The following is a 20,455-nucleotide window of genomic DNA, read 5'->3' as shown; positions in this document are numbered from 1 at the left end:
TAATACTAAGTTCTTGGAAAATTACAAACACCCCTCTTAACTATGGATAATATATGGTCAAATTACGAAATAATCACTAATGTTTAGTAATTACAAACACCACTCGTAACTATGAATCTTCTTATATATCCACGCATATAGTGTCAGAATTTTCACCCATATAATGTCAAATTTAGTAGAATCCTCTTGATTATATGCAATAAAATTCAAGGCTTCCTCTTCGTTGATTATGTCTGCCCAATACATTTAATTGAATTTTAAAACAAGAAAACTAATCTTCTCTCTTCGTTGAAAACAGGTTATGATGTAAAAATCGAGCTCGAACAAAGTATTGATTACATGTATAATATTATTGCTGTTGTTTTTGTTTCATAAACAATTTAATCAGATGAAACGTGATTACATGTATAATATTAATATGTGGTACGCTACGATTTTCCTAGAATAAATGTGATTGTATGTAATATCGAATTTATTGCATTTATACCTTATGTTGTATTGAATTGGAACAAAAATTCTGCGGTCTTAATATTAGCAAAGAATTCCCCTAAGATACACTTTTTTAAACACCCATTACATAATTGTTAATTTGTATATTAGATGGAGATTATATGAACTTAATTTCAATCGTGTATTATTTATTTTATAAAGTTAATGAATTATTAATTTAGTATATTATCCCCAACGAGTATTTTGTTATAAAAGTCAAAAGAATTGAATATAGGGTTTCTTTTGCTAATAATAATAAATTAATAACATGATATGAAGGGCTTTTTGACAATTACAATAAAACACAAGGGTGCTGAACGTAGATGTAGTTATTGCAATCTAATAGTAAGTAATATACCTATTTTGACGTAATCGTGACCTAGTCCTGTTACGATTAGAATAAGACGGCAATAATAATTAGTTATGTTTTCCTATTTTGACTAGAATTAGATATCTTCGCCTATATATATATATATATATATATATATATATATATATATATATATATATATATATACATACATACATACATACAAATACATATCGATCGCCATGGATTCGTCAGCAGCGATGAAAGTTGAAAGCAACGACCACTTGTTGACGGAGATACTCGGTCACTTGCCTCCAAAAAACCCTATTCAAGTTTATGACGGTGTCCAAATATAATCGTCGATCCTTTCTTTCATAAGCATCACCACAACGAAAGCAAAAACCGCCTGCTGGCCTTGTTCCAATCAACAACAAAATACCTGTTCCGCAAATACCATCGTCCTCGTTCGGAACACCCAATGAACATACTCGCCGTTATTCCCGCCGCAAACCCTAAAATAAGGTACGTCAGAAGGGAACTAGGCTACTTCATCAACTCCTCCGGCGGCTAATTAGTCCTCTGGGGTCGCCACCCTTTCACCTACCACATCATGAATCCAGTGACCAAAAAGTGGGTTTCGCTTCCACCGCCACCACCATGTCATCACGACCAACAATACCACGGATGGACGATCGGACTAATGATGACGACATGCGAGGACAATAGCTACATAGTCATTCGAGCTGCAATAACAACGGATCTCAAGAAACATTTGCCTATCCAGCGTACTCCTCTGAGACCCGCGAGTGGGTCCCGTCGACCCTCGTGGGCACGAAAAGATTCGCCATGTTCGGACTACCCGAGCCTCCGGTGGTGGCAAACGGGGTTTTCCACTGGTACACTTCCAATTGGGAGATTGCGGTTTACGACCCCATTAATAACGACGCTAATAAAAATAACGGCATTAACGTGCAATTGATCGAGATCCCGTATTTTGCCGGTGACACGGTTTCACGTGTTGTCACGAGATCTTCCAAAGACAACACATTATGGATGGGTACAATCAACCCAAACAAAATCCAATTATATACGCTTCCCAAGGGTGACGGTGGTTACATGCGAGAAACAACAATATCTCGCAATGAATGGGAGTTGTTCTACGATATCGACATTCTCTCGTTGGGCGTTTTTGTTCCTTACAGTGATCCGTTTAGAAATACGAGGAACAAGATTACGTTGGATGGCTTCATTCCTAATTCCAATCCATTCGTTCTTATGCTTAGACAGAGGGAAAAAGTTTTTCTTTACAACTTTGGGACTAATATTACCGAGTCTATTCAATACGCCGGTTGTCCTTATAGTTACGAGTTACACGAATACTCTCTGTGTCCTTCCTTACCTCATGTCTGATTGCTTTGCTTCATATTTTTCTGATTAGGGTTTCTCATATTTGCTCATATTTTTTATCCTTCGTTTCCTTAAATTACATTTTCCTTCTTGTTTATAGAATTGTTAACGCCAGTCAATTTTCTAATTATTTTCATTAAATTACATTTTCATGCTGTCAACTTATCCCCGTGCGATGCACGGGATATTACTTCAAAAGTGAAAAAAAAAATAATCAATTTAATACATAATAAAAAAATATAGTACACTAACATAGTAAAATTTAATAATTTAATATTATTTATATTTTATATAACATTAATTTTTTTAAATCTTACATATTAAGATATATAATCCATGTAAATAGATTATGATTTAACGAATCGAATTTCTATCTTTATCTTTTACGATTTGAGATATATTGATGAAAAATAAGAGATTAATAATTGTTAAAAATTATATAGTTAGAAAATTAATAGAGAAAAAATATTAAAAATAAATAATTATAGAGGAGTAGGATTCTTCACGGGTTAGTTTCAATTTTGATAATTGTTAAAAATTATAGTTAGAAATTAGTATAGAAAAAATATTAAAAATAAATAATTACAGAAATACCATTAGAGTTTATTAAGGTTGCCAGCTTTTCTTTTTTTTATATATAAGATTAATAAAATTACGAAACAATCCCTAATATTTGGATAATTACTAACACTCCTCTCAACTATGGATCTTCTTATATATCCACCCTTATAGTGTCAAATTTAATAGAATGTTGTCAATTATATGCAATAAATTATATTATTTAAATCAAATATAATACAATCCAAATTTCAGCCTGATTTTTCAATCACAAAACCGATTTTTTTCAAATGTCTCTTTTATGTTCGTCTCCTCCATTCATCTCCACTTTCACGAATTATCGGTCCCCTCTCCTTCCACTGCCGGCGATTCCGACTCAGCGCCAACTCGGTGGCGGCCGCCGCCGCCGCATGATCAAGCTCAGCGCTTCCTCTAAACTTCGGTGTTCCTCAGCTATGGTCATTGACGAGGGCTGCACTTCTTCCTCTTCTTATCTTCAGGTTTTCTCCCCATCCATTAATTTCAGCCTTTTGTGGTGCAATGTATATATATATATATGTGTGTATATATATTTGTTGAATTGCCATTTGTTATTATGTTAGCCTTAAAATGGTTAGAAAAATTGGATACTATGAAACAATATTAAAAAAAATTCAGAAATTAGAAAGGTTAATAAAGCTTAACTTTTCATGGGCATATGGAAAATGTAAAAGGAGCCCCAATTAATTTTGATGGGTATTTTTATTTTTAATTCTGAATTGCTGCAGGAAGAAATGTTGTACTCTCGAGCATTTTGGGTTAGCAAATTAAGAAATGATTGCTTGGAATGTGGATGCTGGAAACGGTTCGTATTTCCTCTTCGGCAGTAAAAACGCTAATTTTTCGGTGAAAAAAAAAATTTAATATTATTCGTTTGAATTTAATCGAGATTAAATTTTCAGTTTTAATGACCGGATTAGAGATGCAATGATCGGTGGATCTCCGTTTGGACATCCACTTCAACAAGGTTTCATTACAGGTTTGTCTTTGGAGGTAATCCTTAACTTTTTCGTCTAATTAAAAATTGCTATAATTTACTCTAGTTAAAATTTCCTAAAAAAAATTGAAGCATTTTTTAAAAATTAATTTTGATAATATACGAGTATTAAATTCAGTCGATTTAACTGTTACTTTACTTCTTCAGCCGAATGATCACGACCATGGGAGTAATTCCGATGTGGAGCATACTCTCGCCGTTTCAAACGATCATATTCAGGTACTTCTAGAATCATCCTCCAGTATTTTTTTTTTAATTTTAAATCAATAGCTTAAATAAAAATAAAATTTAATTACATGATACTCTAGACACAATTTTTCACTATTTAATGTGCAATGCAGGTTGCAATGGCTGCTAATCTGAAGGACTTTGTCCTAACCAACCACGAGGGTAAAGTGGTAATATTGACATGGAGCTAATTGCACATAACCCCCTGTGTAATCTTGAATAGCCAAAAAAGTCCTTGTGTTATAAAAATTAGCAAATACCCCCCTATGTTTTGTTTGACAAAGAACTTCGCCCCTTTTTCTGAAATTAGCTGCTAAGTTCTATGAAATCACTAAACTAACCCTGATAATATTTAATAATATTTCAATTTTAAATAAATAAAATGCATAAAATAAAATAATTAAAAAAAATGAAAAAAAAGAAAGAAAGAAGAACAAAAAATTTATCACGCACAGGGCATCATCTTGCTCCCCCAACCCTCCACCGCCGCACCACCACTGCCAACACACCCGCCGCCCCACTTCAAATAATTACTTCAAAACGTTTTTAATTCAAATCCACCATTAGAGAAACGGAGAAGGGACGGGCAATTCTTCCAATTCTCATCTGTCAATTCTTCAATGTGAAGTGCCTTCGTTTTCCGCTGGGTTTCGATGGAGAAAGCAATTTTTTTTTTGTTTTTCCTTCTTTTGCAAACGGGCTGGAATTCTGGAGAGAGGGTGGGGTGCTGGAATTTTTTGTCCCCTTTCTTTTTTAGCAAATGAGCAAGATCTGAAGTAGGAGAGGGAGAGGAAGCTGATTAGGTTTTAAGAAATTATGAAAATTGCAATTTGGTCCTATTCAATTTGGAGAGAGGGCTTTTTTGAAATTATTAGGGACTGAATCGAAAATTCTAAAAACTTCATTTCAGGCATGTGAAAAATCCGGGATAAATTTGTAATTTTCGAAAATGATGAGTTAGGGGTATTTTGGTCTTTTTAGGTCAAAAATCAGACTCCCAGTCGCACAAACCGCGAGTGTATCACACATTGAGCTCGGAGGGTCCTTTTTGGCTTTGACTAATTTTCACAGGGGGTTATGTGCTAATTTTTTTAACACGGGTGTTTTTTCGGCAATTCGAGATTATACAGGGGTGGTTTTTGCAAAAAACCCTATTGACATGCCACTCTAAATAACGAACATGTGATTTATCGATCATTTTCTTATTATTAATCAAAATATTAGTTTCAGACATTATTATATATGATATAAAATCACCAGGCTTTTATACATAATTAATAAATAATTAATATATATCTTTGGACAGGTAAAAGGAAGTGAAATTTCGATGCATGACTATTATATACAAACCTTCGAATACAAAACTATTTACAATGGTGCCACTATTAACTTAGTAATAACAAATTTAAATTAATTGTAGGGAATACCGTTCTTTCATGCTGGGGACGACGTTCTTCGATCAAAGTCATTAGATCGTGACTCGTACAATTCCGGTGATTGGTTCAACAGGTAAACTCGTTTACACTGATTTTAATTTAAATTTAAATCCCCTGAATAAATTATTTAAAAATTGTATAATTATTTCGGTTTCGATACTTTTACGCTACAACTCGAATAATTGGGGCGTCGGTCTTCCTCCAAGAGAAAAGAACGAAAGACATTGGCCACTGTAAGCATCATTAATATTAAATTAAACGGTCACTATTTAACTATATTTCAAAAAAACAATTATTTTGTAGTTCTATTTTCTAACTTTTTTTTTATTTTTTTATTTTTTCTTTCTCAGAATGAAAACAATCTTGCAGCACTCGAACTGTTGCTTTATTTACCTTTTTTTTTTTTTTCTTTTTATATATATATATATATATTGGGAACGTAAAAAAAAACAGTCCTACTTTCACTACAATTAGATATCTATTTTTTCTCCCTATATATACAGACATATAGTTACAACTATCGGTCATATATATTCTGTCTACAACTCCCTCCCTGAAAAGTGAAATCTCGATATATATTCTTTCTCCTTTCTCCATATATATATTTTTCTCCGCCGCCATGGATTCAAAGAAAAACATAAAAATCAACGACGACTTGCTCTTTCTCCTTTCTCCATATATATTTTTTCTCCTTTCTCCATATATATTTTTTCTCCCTCTATATACATTCTTTCTGCTTTCTCCATATATATTTTTTCTCCCTCGATATACATTCTTTCTCCTTTCTCCATATATATATTTTTTCTCCGCCGCCATGGATTCAAAGAAAAACATAAAAATCAACGACGACTTGTTGAAACGACGACTTGTTGAGGGAGATACTCGTCCATCTGCCTCCAAAAACCCTTTTCAAGTTCATGACCGTCTCCAAGAAGTGGAAATTTATCATCAACGATCCTACCTTTCTTGAGTTCCACAGCAACAAACAACGCGGCCGTTCCTCCGCCGTCGCCGGAGACGACGGCGGCCGTCTGCTGGCACTGTTCCAATTAACAACCAAACACTTGTCCGGTAGATACCGCCGCCGTCCTTCGGAACCCGCAATGAACATACTTGCCGTTTTTCCCGACGGAAACCCCGAAATAATGTGCGTCGAAAAGGAACTAGGATACTTCATCAACTCCTCCGAGGGTTTAGTCCTGTGCGGCCGCCACTCGTCCAAGTACCACGTCATGAACCCGGTGACCAAAAAGTGGGTCCCACTGCCACCGCCGCCACGTCATCGTCTAGACCAACAATACTACCGTGATTGGACAATCGGATTGATGGTCACCGCGTGGGAGGGGGACAACAGCTACATAGTCGTTCGAGCTGCCTTGACGGATGATCTCGACCAACTATTGCCCATCGAGACCTACTCGTCCAAGACGGGCGAGTGGGTCCCGTCGACGCTCGTTGGCACGGGGGAATTCGTCCTGCACCCCTTGCCCGGGGCCCCGTTGGTGGCGAATGGCGTTTTCCACTGGTACACGTACAATTGGCAGATTGCACTTTACGACCCTAGCGATGAAACGGGCCACGTCCAATTGATCAAGATCCCGTATTTGGATGGTGCGGTTTCACGAGCTATAACAAGGTCGTCTGTCGACAACACATTATGGTTTGGAACAATCAACCCCGACAAAATCCAAATCTATAAACTGCCCAAGCGTGAAGAAGAAGATGGTAGAATGAGTTACAAGCGAAAAAAAACGATACCTTGCCGTGAATGGGAGCTGGTCCACGATATCGACATTGAATCGTTGGGCGTGTTTTTTCATGTTCCGGATCCCGAGAAGAATCGGATGGATAGGATACGATTGGAGTGCTTCGTGCCGGATTGGTATCCACTTGTGCTTGTACTTCGACAAGCAGAAAAGATTTTTCTCTACAATTTGGGTAGTAATACTGTTGAGTGGGTTCCATATTATGGATGTCCCTATAATCACCTAGTACATGAGGAATACTTGTGTCCTTATCTCGAGTCTTCTTGCTTATCTTCATATTTTCTTTGAGATTTTGATTAGGATCTTAGGTTTTTTATCTTCATATTTTCTTTGAGATTTTGATTAGGATCTTAGGTTTTGAATAATACGAGTTTTTTCGCATTTCAATAATGAAAAAAAAGCAATTTTACTAAATTTATTCTTTTCGTCTTTTTTTTTTTTTTGTGGAAATTATCTATAAGGTCATAAGGACCAATTTATTAACGAACAAGTACATACAATAATGTTTGGATAATTACAAACATTCCTCTCAACTATAGGTTTTCTTATATATTCATCCTTATGGTGTGAGATTTAGTAGAATGTTCTAAATTGTAGACAATTTTTATAATGCTATTATAATTTCTGCTCATATGTAAAAGCAATGGTGCATGTAACTCATAATCGACTTGCAGTTTGTATGTTTTGTTATGTTATAGCCAGTAACTGCTCTATCTAAGCATTTTCTATTGTTGGACAGCTAATCTTGCGTTGTAACCATTTTCGTTTGAGCTTGATGTTGAGAGATGAAACAGCACGATGCCTCTTATTCAAGGTGTTCTTTGCTTATGGCTTCCAAAGGTTGAGTCGTGGTGCAGGTGACTCTCTTCTATTTTCCTGTAATTTTCTCTTTTTTGTGTTCACCCAATCTAATTTTATTACTTTCTTCATTCGCAACCACTGTTTCCTTTCTTTTTTTTTTTCTTCGTGTTTTCTATATTCAATTACAGGTTAGCCCTTTTTTGGTGTTTTGGCTTCGGTTTGCTGTTGCCCTCTCTGATCGTATACAGGTTTGCTGCTTGTTCAAGAATTATATTGATGTCTTCCATTGAAGTTTACTTCTTATAGCTGATTTTATTCGGCCGAGTGAATTCTCAGCTGGAGTTGAGTTCGTCCACGTCTGTAGACAGCGCCACTCTGACGAGTAGCTTTGCGCTTCCGACGACTTTGTTTGACGTTGGACTTCTCTATATTACTTTGATTTATGCCTCTTATATTTGTATTTTTCCTTACGATTTACTTCTTGTACATCATCCTTCAAAATTTTCGGTCCGTCTCTCCACCACAGCCTTAGTTCCCGGCCTCCGTCGACTGGACACACGAGGCTCAAATTCCGGCGGTTTTCGATTTGTGTTCTCATTATTTTCCAATTTTCTCTGCGCATATTGGTGCTTTAGGGAAGTGGATGAATCGCTGCTCGATCTCAAAAGGCCTTCCCTATTTCCTTCTATGATTGTTTCTTTTGTTGAGGAAAGCGGATGAAATCGCTGCTCGATCGCAAAAAGCCCTCCCTCTCTTCTATGAATATTTGTTTTCGTAGTTGGGGCTATTAGGTATTTAAGGAATCACACGTTCACCTCATATTCATTCTCTGTTTTCCCATTTATTATTTTCTTCTTGTTTTTCAATTTCCTATACATCAGATTACAAAAAGATTTCAAGCACTTGAAGGTATTCACAACTTTATGTATGCAGACACTTGTAATCCAATCTTTCTCGTATTTTCATACCTCTTGGTAAAATTGAAAACCAAAAATTTGATTGTACGTCGCATAATTTTTTGAATTGTCTATCATGTTCGTGGCGTACGTTTAAGTTTTGTTTTTAGGTTTGTACTGTTTCCGAGGCCAGGTTTCATGAATATGTATATATTTACATTTTTTTAGTGAAACTTAGGTTTTTTATAGTTAACGGCTTTTGAGATGTTTCACTCCACAGTAATTTTTTTTTTTTTTTGAGTAAATTCAAGTCCATTACAAGGGGAAGTAGGGGAGGGGGGACTCGAACCCTATACCGTTTACCCTATTGGTAAGGCACAAAATGCAGTATGAAACTGAACTATCCATGTGAGGAACTTAAGAATAGTCGATTCTTCCGTTCTTAAGGTCGGTATTATGTATGGTCAGTCACTACAGGTGTATTCTAATAATGCAGCCGTTTCCATTTAATATTCACGAATGAAGCCGTTTGTTATGATATTTGGCTATTTTCTTTGTGCAAATGAGATCCTTTTAGAAAGATAATTCAATGATAAGATAAAATCCTATCGAGAGATCTTCGACCACTAGATGATCATGTGCTGTAAGTCGGAGAACATTTTTGAAATTTCTATGTTCTTGCAGGAGTATTGATGCTATAGTGATTCTTAACTATCATATGCAGAAGAGAACTGGAACGTAACAGTACGATCTGATGTGAAACAACCATGTCTCTTCAAGAAATGTACTCTTGTTATTTCTTGGCCACTTATTTATCTGGTATTTTGTGTACGAGTATGAGTAATTTTTAGTTAATTGATAATTAAATAGAAAAACACTTGATTTATTACAATTTAACTGCCAATAAAAGTTGATTACTTAGAGGTTATTATAACTATACTTTGCTTGTCTCAGGCTATAAGAAAATAGGGAAATTACTTCTTATGCGCATAGGCCTTCTTCCAATGTTTTCCTTCAAATTTTGTTATGTGCATCCTAATTCTATGTATATTCCTCTTCTTTTAATGCCCAAAGAGGATTAAATTTTTTAACGACAGTATTTATGTTGGATTCAAATAGTCATTTATAAATAATTTGCGAGATCTACTTCTACATTATCGTGGTTACGAGGAGTATTCACATTCCAACTAATAAGTTATTAAGGTTTATTTGCTTCTAATTGTTTCAAAGTTTTGGGTACCACACAGTATTACATTGCGCATTCGCATCATCAACCCCGTAGAAATAACCAATCGACTCGTGCATATATGATGACTGGGCACCGCGCCTTGCGCGGTTGACCCCAAAGTGGATCTCTCTTGCAATATCCGAAATATCCGCCACCGACGCAACATGCTTCGACTTCTCCGCAGTTATAATCGCGTGTAACTCATTTACGAAAATACGAAATACCGAGCTTTAAATCTAATGATTTACGATTCAAATCTTACGATTCAATTCATTCATACCTAAGTCAATTCAAATGTTAAAATAAATCTTAAATATCAACAAATTGATTAAATTTTACGAGTAACGATTTAAGAAAATTTTAATTTATTATATTATTTATAATAAACTTGGGATAATTACAGATTTAGTTCCTATATTACATACCATTTTTTTTTTAATTTTGGTCCTTAAACAAGAAATGAACCCCAAGTGGGGGTCAATTTGTAATTTTTGGTAATCCACTGACACAGTTTTGAAAATTGCAAAGGGGGTCAATTTGTAATTTTTGGTAATCCACTGAAACAGTTTTGAAAATTGCAAAATCGCCGCTATACTTACTCCATCTTCCCAGCTGTTCCACCCAAATAAAAATTTTAACAACAAAGTATATCTCTTTTGTAATATCCGAAATATCCACCACCAATGCAATATCCTACGACCCCTCAGCTATAATTGCGTATGACTCATTTTCTTTTGATTTACGATTCAAATCTTACGATTTAATTCATTCATACCTAAGTCGATTCAAATGTTAAAATAAATCTTAAATATTGACAAAACGATCAAATTTTACAATTTACGATTTAAGAAACAATAATTTATTATATTATTTATAATAAACGTGTTATAATTACTATTTTGGTCCATATATTATATACCAATTTTAATATAGATCGTTAAACCGGAAATGCCCCCAAGTGGAGGTCAATTGGTAATTTCCGAAAATCCACCTCCCTAGCTGAAGCAGTTCTGAAAATTGCAGAATCACCCCTATACTTACTCAATCTTCCCAACCACTCCACGCAAATTGCAAATTTGACCCCAAAGTGGATCTCTCTTTCAATATCCAAAATATCCACCACATTTATGAAAATTCGCAATACCGAGCATAGAATCGTATGTTTTACGATTCAATTCATTCATATTTATGTCGATTCAAATGTTAAAATATCCGCCACATTTATGAAATTTTCTATAAGGTCATAAAGAACAATTTATTAACGAACAAGTACATACAAAAATCTCTTTTAGCTAAAAGTCCACACATTCAATAAAATATCACACTTTTTGATAGAAAGAAAAAGAAAATCTTTCAGAACGAAACCGCAATTGCCATAACTAGGGGTGAAAGTCGGAAGGATCGGATCGGAATTAGCCTTTTCGGAAAATTTCCAAAAAAAATCGGAAGTACAAAATCAATTCCAATTCCAATTCCAAAATTTTCGGAATCTAAAAATTCATTCCAATTCCAAAAGGCCCGGAAATTTCGGAATTTCGGAAAATAATCGGAAATCGCATAAGCTTTAAAATTTCAAAACTTAGCCGAAAATTTCTATAATGTTCATAATTTTTCAAAAATAAGAACATCCACGTCGATAAAAGTAAAACTGATAACTACTAAATTTCAATTCAAAAAAATAAATAAAAATAAACACAGTATAATATCCAATAAAACTTCTAATAACAATTCATTATGTCAAAATCCTAAAACAAAACTCAGTGGTGTATTTTTTGGAAAATAAGTATTATATAATATATATTATTTATAGGTGTATTTTTCGGAAAAAAATCGGATTTTTTCGGAATTAATTTCGGAATTAAATCGGATCGGAAATCGGAAATTCCAAATTTTTTTTATATAATTCCAATTCCAATCCAAAAAAATCGGAAAAATTCGGAAATCGGAATTTCGGAAGTTGGAATGAAAAAAGTTGTTCCAAAATCGGAACTTTTCGGATCGGAATCGGCGGAAATTGGAAATTCCGTTCCAACTTGCACCCCTAGCCATAACAACCTTATTTGAATGGGTTATATATATATATATATATATATATATATATATATATATATATATATATATATATATATATATATATATATATATATATATATATATATATATATATATATATATATATATATATATATATATATATATATATTAAAATAAAATTACGAAACAATCCCTAATGTTTTGATAATTGCAAACATCCCTCTAAACTATAGATTTTTTTATATATATTCATCCTTCCTGAAATTCAATCAAAAAACGATTTTCAAATGTCTCTTTTATGTTCGTCTCCTCCATTCATCTCCACTTCCACTAATTATCGGTCCCCTCTCCTTCCATTGCCAGCGATTCCGACTCAGCGCCAACTCGGTGGCGGCCGCCGCCGCCGCATGATCAAGCTCAGCGCTTCCTCTAAACTTCGGTGTTCCTCAGCTATGGTCATTGACGAGGGCTGCACTTCTTCCTCTTCTTATCTTCAGGTTTTCTCCCCATCCATTAATTTCAGCCTTTTGTGGTGCAATGTATATATATATATATATATATATATATATATATATATATATATATATATATATATATATATATATATATATATATATATATATATATATATATATATATATATATATATATATATATATATATATATATATATATATATATATATATATATATATGTATATATATTTGTTGAATTGCCATTTGTTATTATGTTAGGCTTATAATGGTTAGAAAAATTGGATACTATGAAACAAGATAAAAAAAAATTCAGAAATTAGAGATTATTAAAGCTTAACTTTTGATGGGCATATGGAAAATGTAAAAAGAGCCCCAATTAATTTTGATGGGTATTTTTATTTTTAATTATAAATTGGTGCAGGAAGAAATGTCGTATTCTCGAGCATTTTGGGTCAGCAAAGAAACGATTGCTTGGAATGTGGATGCTGGAAACGGTTCGTATTTCCTCTTCGGCAGTAAAAATGCTACTCTCGCCGTAGTAAATGGAGAAATTCAAGGTTTCCTCTTCGTTGATTTATGTCTGCCCATACATTTAATTGAACTTTTAAAGCAAGAAAACTAATCTTCTCTCTTTGTTGAAAACAGGCTATGATGTAAAAATCGAGCTCGAACAAAGTAGTGAAACGCTTCCAAAGCATGTGAGATACTTATTCGTGGAAACTTATATGATATTTATTTCGTTGAAAATTTTCAATTATTTTACGATCACCAAGTTTAATCCGAAATCTGATTTTTCGTGGCTTCTCTTTTGTGTTTAGGTGATTGAACGATTTCCTCATATTCGTGATTTTAAACCCCTCCAAGTTCCTCGGGATCTGGATGCCAAAAATTTATTGAAATACCGATTGGCTGTTGCTATTTTAGGCTGTAGGTGCAGCATTTACGCTTCGTATTTTATCATCTCTATGAAGGGACTTTGTTATTGGTCTATATATTGTTTGCATACATCTACGACTCAGTCAAGATTTTTTCTATTAAAACCGTGATTTTGACTTTTTGAAAGTTTGTTATTATTTCCTTCACACTGCATAATTGATCGGCTTAAGTTTGTGACATGTCATCCTGTGAATTTTTGGCAACTAACTAAAATGTGTCGTTGAATTTGTGGATCTCACGATAAATTTTTGCAACTTTGATAGAATGAAATAAATTTTCGAGCACTTTCTTTCTTTATTCGACTCTTTTATATATGCAGCTGGTGGAGAATGCACTAGTATTACTGGTTTGCAGTTACCTGGTATCCTAGACGAACTATTCTATTACAGCGGTCCACTAGGCGCAGTTTTTTCGTCTGAAGCTGTTTCTCTCTATCTTTGGGCACCCACTGCACAGGTTTTTCCAATATATTATTCGTATTTTTTTCATTTTTGGACTCTAATTCGATCTCATTTTGGTATCTTTTCATTATAATATTGAAATAAACAGAAAGTAAATGTGCTTATTTACGGAGAAGGTGAAGGTGGGGACCACTTGGAAATTGTCCCGCTCGAGGAGTCAAACGGAGTTTGGAGTGCGAAAGGGCCGCTGACTTGGGAAGGATGTTACTATGTTTACGAAGTCTATGTCTACCATCACAGCACCTCGAGAATTGAAAAATGTACTGCAAATGATCCATATGCAAGAGGGTACACTGGTCATTTTACACACAAATTGATCGGTGAAATAGTGAATTTTTATTTCTTATAATTTTTTTTTTTGGAGTTGTTCATATATGCTGTTGTTGTTGTTTGTGTTAGGCTGTCGGCCGATGGCAGGCGAACCCTTTTAGTGAACATTGATTCCGAGGCTTTGAAACCCGAATCATGGGATCGTTTGGTCGATGAAAAACGGGATCTTGTTTCGTTTTCAGACATCAGTATTTACGAGTTGCATGTAAGAGACTTCAGGTAGAATAAGTAACCAAGCTTTATCTTATGAAATACTTTTCATGTAAAACGGGATCTTGTTTATGTCTTATATTATTATTATTTTCTTTTTTTATAAGTTGTCTTATATTTATTTGCTTTCATCGAAAGTGCGACGGATGATACTGTTCCATCTGATTTTCGTGGAGGCTACCTCGCCTTTACTTCTGAGGTATGCGATCAGATTTTTTATATTATTGGCTCATGTTTTCGAATTAATTTAATTAGTTCCTTCGATTTATTTATTAAACCTTACTAATTATAGTTTCGAATTTTTGCTTTAAGGACTCAGCCGGAATTCTTCATCTTAAAAAGTTATCGAGTGCCGGGATCACACACATTCATCTCTTGCCGACGTACCAGTTTGCTGGCGTCGATGACAAAAAGGCTAAATGGCAGAGTGTAGGTAAGTGTCCGTTTATTTTTATTGCGCCAATATATTTAAGATAAAAATATTATTTTCAAGAACTTGTAAAAGTGTGAGCTTACGGAAATTTTCGACAGATTTTGAGATGCTCGAATCATTTCCACCCGACTCTGACGAACAACAAGCTAGTATTACCGCCATCCAGAATGAAGATGGATTTAATTGGGGGTGAGATCGTAATATTTCATCATTGTTTTTTAAAATTATTATTCTTATGTTTTTGTCTTGATTTTGTACACCCTCTTCATTGATAATACTTTCTCAACCATGTCTGAAAAAAGCTATAATCCTGTACTATGGGGTGTACCGAAAGGAAGCTATGCAACTAAGCCTAGTGGCTCGTCCCGAATAATTGAGTTCCGCAAAATGGTGCAGGTATATATACATATTCGATTCATCTTAGGAATTGTGTTGCTTGTAATAATTATTTAAGGTCTATTCAAGATTATGTAATTTATTTGATGGCAGGCACTGAACCGTATTGGTCTTCGTGTTGTACTGGACGTTGTTTACAACCATCTACACGCGAGCGGTCCAAATGGTGACGACTCTGTTTTGGACAAGGTCATCCGAAATTATTTTTTTTACATCAAAATTTATTACACTACTCTGCAATTAAAACAATGTATTCTAGAACCAAGAGCTACTAATTAGTATCGATGTAATTACTTATAACACCAAATTAATTGCAGATTGTTCCAGGTTATTACCTTAGAAGAAACCTTGATGGCTTAATCGAGAATAGTACATGTACAAACAATACCGCCAGTGAGCATTCCATGGTCGAAAGGTTGATTATTGACGATTTGTTACACTGGGCTATCAATTACAAGGTGACTATTTTCAGTTAAACTCTTTGAAATTATATATATATATATATATATATATATATATATATTCGGTTATTTATATTACTCTTTGGAATTATTGCAGGTTGATGGATTTCGGTTTGACCTCATGGGTCATTTAATGAAGCGCACAATGGTATGTCTTGCATTCCGTCACATGATTTTCTTTGTTCCAATTATTATTATTATTAAAATTAATTTTTTTTTATATTTATATATATATATATATATATATATATATATATATATATATATATATATATATATATATATATATATATATATATATATATATATATATATATATATATATATATATTTGAATATGATATGAATTTCTAACTCTAATCCCGATTGCAGGTAAAGGCTAGAAGTGTGCTCCAGAGTTTATCGAAACAGAACGACGGAGTAGATGGCTCTAGCATCTATATGTAAGCGTCGAAGATTCTTTTAATCCTTAATACTTGCATCATCATTGTGTTTTAATGTATCTTATTTACAATAATTTTTTTCTTTTATATTTTAGCAAAAATATTTAATAATTATAAAATTTTCGTTCTCAGTTACGGTGAAGGATGGGACTTTGCAGAAGTGGCTAATGACGGGCGTGGGGTAAATGCGTCACAATTCAATCTTTGTGGAACTGAAATCGGAAGGTACTTTCTCTACAGTAAAATATGCTAATTTTTCGGTGAAAAAAAATTAATATTATTCCTTTGAATTTAATCGAGATTAAATTTTCAGTTTTAATGACCGGATTAGAGATGCAATGATCGGTGGATCTCCGTTTGGACATCCACTTCAACAAGGTTTCATTACAGGTTTGTCTTTGGAGGTAATCCTTAACTTTTTCGTCTAATTAAAAATTGCTATAATTTACTCTACTTAAAATACCTTACGAATATTGAAACATTTTAAAAAAAAAATTACCTTTGATATACGAGTATTAAATTAAGTCGACTTAACTGTTACTTTACTTCTTCAGCCGAATGATCACGACCATGGAAGTAATTCCGATGTGGAGCATACGCTTGCCGTTTCAAAGGATCGTATTCAGGTACTTCTAAAGTCACCCCCCATTTCTTTTTTAATTTATTTTTATCGATAGCTAAAATAAAATAAAATTTAATTACATGATATTCTCGACACAAATTTTCACTATTTATTGTGTAATGCAGGTTGCAATGGCTGCTAACCTTAAGGACTTTGTCCTGACCAACCACGAGGGTAAAGAGGTAATATTGACACGTCACTCTCAATAACGAACATGTTATCGATCATTTTCTTATTATTAATCAAAATATTAGTTTCATGCATTATTATATGATATGAATTCAAGATTTTATACATAATTAATAATTAATATATATATCTTTGGACAGGTTAAAGGAAGTGAAATTTCGATGCATGACGGGGCACCCCTTGCTTATGCTTCATCCCCTATAGAAACAGTAAAAACTGCCATTTTATCTTAATTAATCACATTATTTTTCGTAAATCTATTATTTAAATTTTATTGGATTATTATTATATACAATTAATATCTTCTAATATTTTGCTTAATATTGGTGGAATTAGGTGAATTACGTCTCTGCTCATGATAACGAAACCTTGTTCGATATTGTCAGTTTAAAGGTAAATTCTGCTGTTATATATATATATATATATATATATATATATATATATATATGTATTGCAATAATTTCATTCCCTAAGAAAGTATTTAACATTAATTTTCTTTATTTTTTTAGACTCCATTAAATATCTCTGTGGATTCAAGATGTAGGATGAACCATTTGGCGACGAGCGTAATAGCACTTTCCCAGGTTTGACCGTTTGACTGTCTAGTCCATATCGAAAGTTCCTATTATATACAAACCTTCGAATACAAAACTATTTACAATTGTGCCACTATTAACTTAGTAATAACAAATTTAAATTAATTGTAGGGAATACCGTTCTTTCATGCTGGAGACGAGATTCTCCGCTCAAAGTCATTAGATCGTGACTCGTACAATTCTGGTGATTGGTTCAACAGGTAAACCCGTTTACACTGATTTAAATTTAAATGTAAATTCCCTGAATAATTTATTTAAAAACTGTATAATTATTTTACGCACTCCAAATTGATCGTTCAGATTAGACTTCAGCTACAACTTGAATAATTGGGGCGTTGGTCTTCCTCCAAGAGAAAAGAACGAAAGACATTGGCCACTGTAAGCATCATTAATATTAAATTAAATGGTCACTATTTAATTATATTTCAAAAAAACCTGCTTTTACGTAATTATTTTGTAGTTCTATGATCTATTATCTAACCTTTTTTTTTTTTTTTTTATTTCTTTCTCAGAATGAAAACAAGATTAGCGGATCCTTCGTTTAAGCCTCGAAGAAGTCACATTCTTGCAGCACTCGAAAGCTTCTGTTGCTTTATTAGTATCCGATACTCTTCCCCGCTTTTCCGTTTGTCTACAGCAAACGCAATTCAGGTTAGATATCTTAAATTTTATCACCGTTTTTCAGAAACTTTATTTACCGAAAATGCCCCTTACTAATTCTAGGTTGTAATAAAACCTCTGATTATATTATCCATATTTTCAGGAAAGAGTACGATTTCATAATACCGGTCCGTCGTGGGTCCCGGGTGTGATAGTCATGAGCATCGAAGATGGCCATGAAGGAGTTCCGGGACTTTCTCAACTGGACCCCACGTAAGTAACATTATTAGTGGGAAAATTACACTTTTCATCCCTCAACTTTGCACTGATTTCACTATTGGTCCCCCATGTTTACAAAAAACACATTTGGTCCCTCATATTTCAATAATTTAACACTTTTGGTATTTTTCATCAATTTACCATTAGTCCGTCAGTTAAGGTAGTGATGTACACACGCTTGATTCCGTTAGTGCTAACGGAAAATTGACGGAAAGGACTAAAAGTATTGAATTTTTGAAACATGAGGGACCAAATGTGTTTTTTTGTAAACATTGGGGACCAAATGTGAAATCAGTGCAAACTTGAGGGACAAAAACTGTATTTTTCCCATTATTAATTTATTTCTGCATTTTATATTTACCTAATCTAAACTATGTTAATTAACATTCGAAATATATATATGTATGTATACATCACAGATACTCGTACATTGTTGTTATAATTAACGCTAGCCCGAACGATATAACATTTACGAGCCCGTCTTTGAGGGGAAAACGTCTACAATTGCACCCGATACAGGTTATTACTCGTCACTCTTTTCACAATTTTATTACATACAATAGCTGAAATAATCATTTGAAAATAAAGAATGTTCCCTATTTTCTAATTTTGTACTTGTAATAAAATTTATTTCTTCAGATGAACTCAGGCGATGAAATTGTGAAGGGCTCGAATTACGATAACTCGTCTGGCTCTTTCAGCATACCCTTTAGGACAACCTCTGTTTTCGTCGAGCCTCGGCCAATCTGATGAGACTGCATTTTTTAGATTTTTTTTTTTGCTTAATTAATTTAAATAGTAAATCATATTTCATGCTCAGTGATTCTGCACTGTTTTGTAAGATTTTACAAGCCTGATACTGAATTAAGGTTTAATAATGTCGGTTAAACACAGGCTTTAACTCTAATTGGATATTAACACAACCACAAACTAAATCATTTGTGATCAAGATTGAATCAAAATTAATTGCCAAAAAAAAAGAATAGTATGGTAGTTTTTCTTATTCAAGTCCTAACATAGATTAGTGATTCCTCCTAATCATGTGATCTAAATTGGGAAAAATATAGTTTTCATCCCTCAAGTTTGCACTAATTTTACATTTGGTCCCTTATGTTTCAAAAATTCAGCAATATTAGTCATTTTGTCAATTTTCCGTTCGTACTAACGGAATCAAGCGTGTGCCCATGGCTACCTTAACTGGTGAAGTAAAGGTAAATTGACGGAAATGACTAAAAGTGTTAAATTATTGAAATATGAGGAATCAAATGTGAAATCAGTACAAACTTGAGGGATGCAAACTGTAAAATTTTCCGATATAATTTGTTGCATTGTTGACCTTCACAAGTGACCATGACATTTTCTCTAAATAGTACTTTAGTCGAGAAGATATATTATGAACTAATTAAATAAATTATCCTCTATTTGATTATTGCAAGAACTTTTTGGGTCATCTCATAATTATAGAAAAAATGAGCTCTTATCTCAGGTTATTAGGGGTCAAAATTACATAATTTTATCTTCATTAATCTTAGTAAATTCCACTTTACCCCCTCGTACTCGGCCCCGAGAATCACTTTACCCCCTCGTACTCTTAATTTCATAGATTTACCCCCTTGTACTTGTACAATTTCCAAATACAGCCCTCTCCGTCAACTTTTTTCGATTTTGACTGTGACGCCGTTTGGTTAACTCTGTAAATTACAAAATTGCCACTACCTATAACACGTCGTTTCTTCTCCGTCAATATTGTTGTTTCTTCTTCTCCCACCACTTCCTCTTCCAAGATATCCCCAAATTGAAGCCCTAACTTAGCAAAAATCAAGACCCAAAAAT

At 33.7% G+C, this 20,455-nt stretch overlaps 1 protein-coding gene and 1 long non-coding RNA gene across 8 annotated transcripts; both read left to right on the top strand.

Annotated features, from left to right (window-relative positions):
* Nucleotides 1-3,030: 3,030 nt before the first annotated feature.
* On the top strand, nucleotides 3,031-19,529 carry LDA (limit dextrinase). Of its 7 annotated transcripts, none has more exons than XM_088820080.1 (28): nucleotides 3,031-3,264; nucleotides 13,088-13,223; nucleotides 13,312-13,364; nucleotides 13,485-13,593; nucleotides 13,922-14,058; nucleotides 14,152-14,323; nucleotides 14,463-14,612; nucleotides 14,742-14,802; nucleotides 14,916-15,036; nucleotides 15,135-15,225; nucleotides 15,339-15,432; nucleotides 15,526-15,621; nucleotides 15,750-15,890; nucleotides 15,991-16,041; nucleotides 16,266-16,336; nucleotides 16,469-16,561; nucleotides 16,650-16,740; nucleotides 16,891-16,962; nucleotides 17,084-17,140; nucleotides 17,288-17,356; nucleotides 17,484-17,540; nucleotides 17,657-17,731; nucleotides 17,855-17,943; nucleotides 18,044-18,121; nucleotides 18,256-18,394; nucleotides 18,507-18,616; nucleotides 19,042-19,141; nucleotides 19,262-19,529. In XM_088820080.1, coding segments are annotated over exons 6-28 (2,019 nt in total). In that variant the 5' UTR covers nucleotides 3,031-3,264; nucleotides 13,088-13,223; nucleotides 13,312-13,364; nucleotides 13,485-13,593; nucleotides 13,922-14,058; nucleotides 14,152-14,321; the 3' UTR covers nucleotides 19,373-19,529. The 7 variants fall into 7 exon arrangements, 4 of the variants coding, with proteins under 4 accessions (XP_088676206.1, XP_088676203.1, XP_088676202.1 ...); XM_088820077.1 differs by having other exon boundaries at nucleotides 3,036-3,264; nucleotides 14,152-14,351; XR_016031911.1 differs by lacking the exon at nucleotides 3,031-3,264 and adding an exon at nucleotides 12,466-12,686 and having other exon boundaries at nucleotides 14,152-14,351; nucleotides 16,650-16,726.
* LOC148770318 (uncharacterized) lies at nucleotides 3,646-4,202 on the top strand. The gene is made up of 3 exons (XR_016031584.1): nucleotides 3,646-3,796; nucleotides 3,948-4,019; nucleotides 4,142-4,202. It is a non-coding gene; the product is annotated as an uncharacterized LOC148770318 (long non-coding RNA).
* Nucleotides 19,530-20,455: the final 926 nt, after the last annotated feature.

The sequence above is a fragment of the Erythranthe guttata genome, chromosome 6, assembly GCF_056151865.1.
Source record: "Erythranthe guttata isolate IM_541 chromosome 6, IM_541, whole genome shotgun sequence".
NCBI classification, from domain to species: domain Eukaryota; kingdom Viridiplantae; phylum Streptophyta; class Magnoliopsida; order Lamiales; family Phrymaceae; genus Erythranthe; species Erythranthe guttata.
This window is presented reverse-complemented; position numbering and strand designations above follow the sequence as displayed.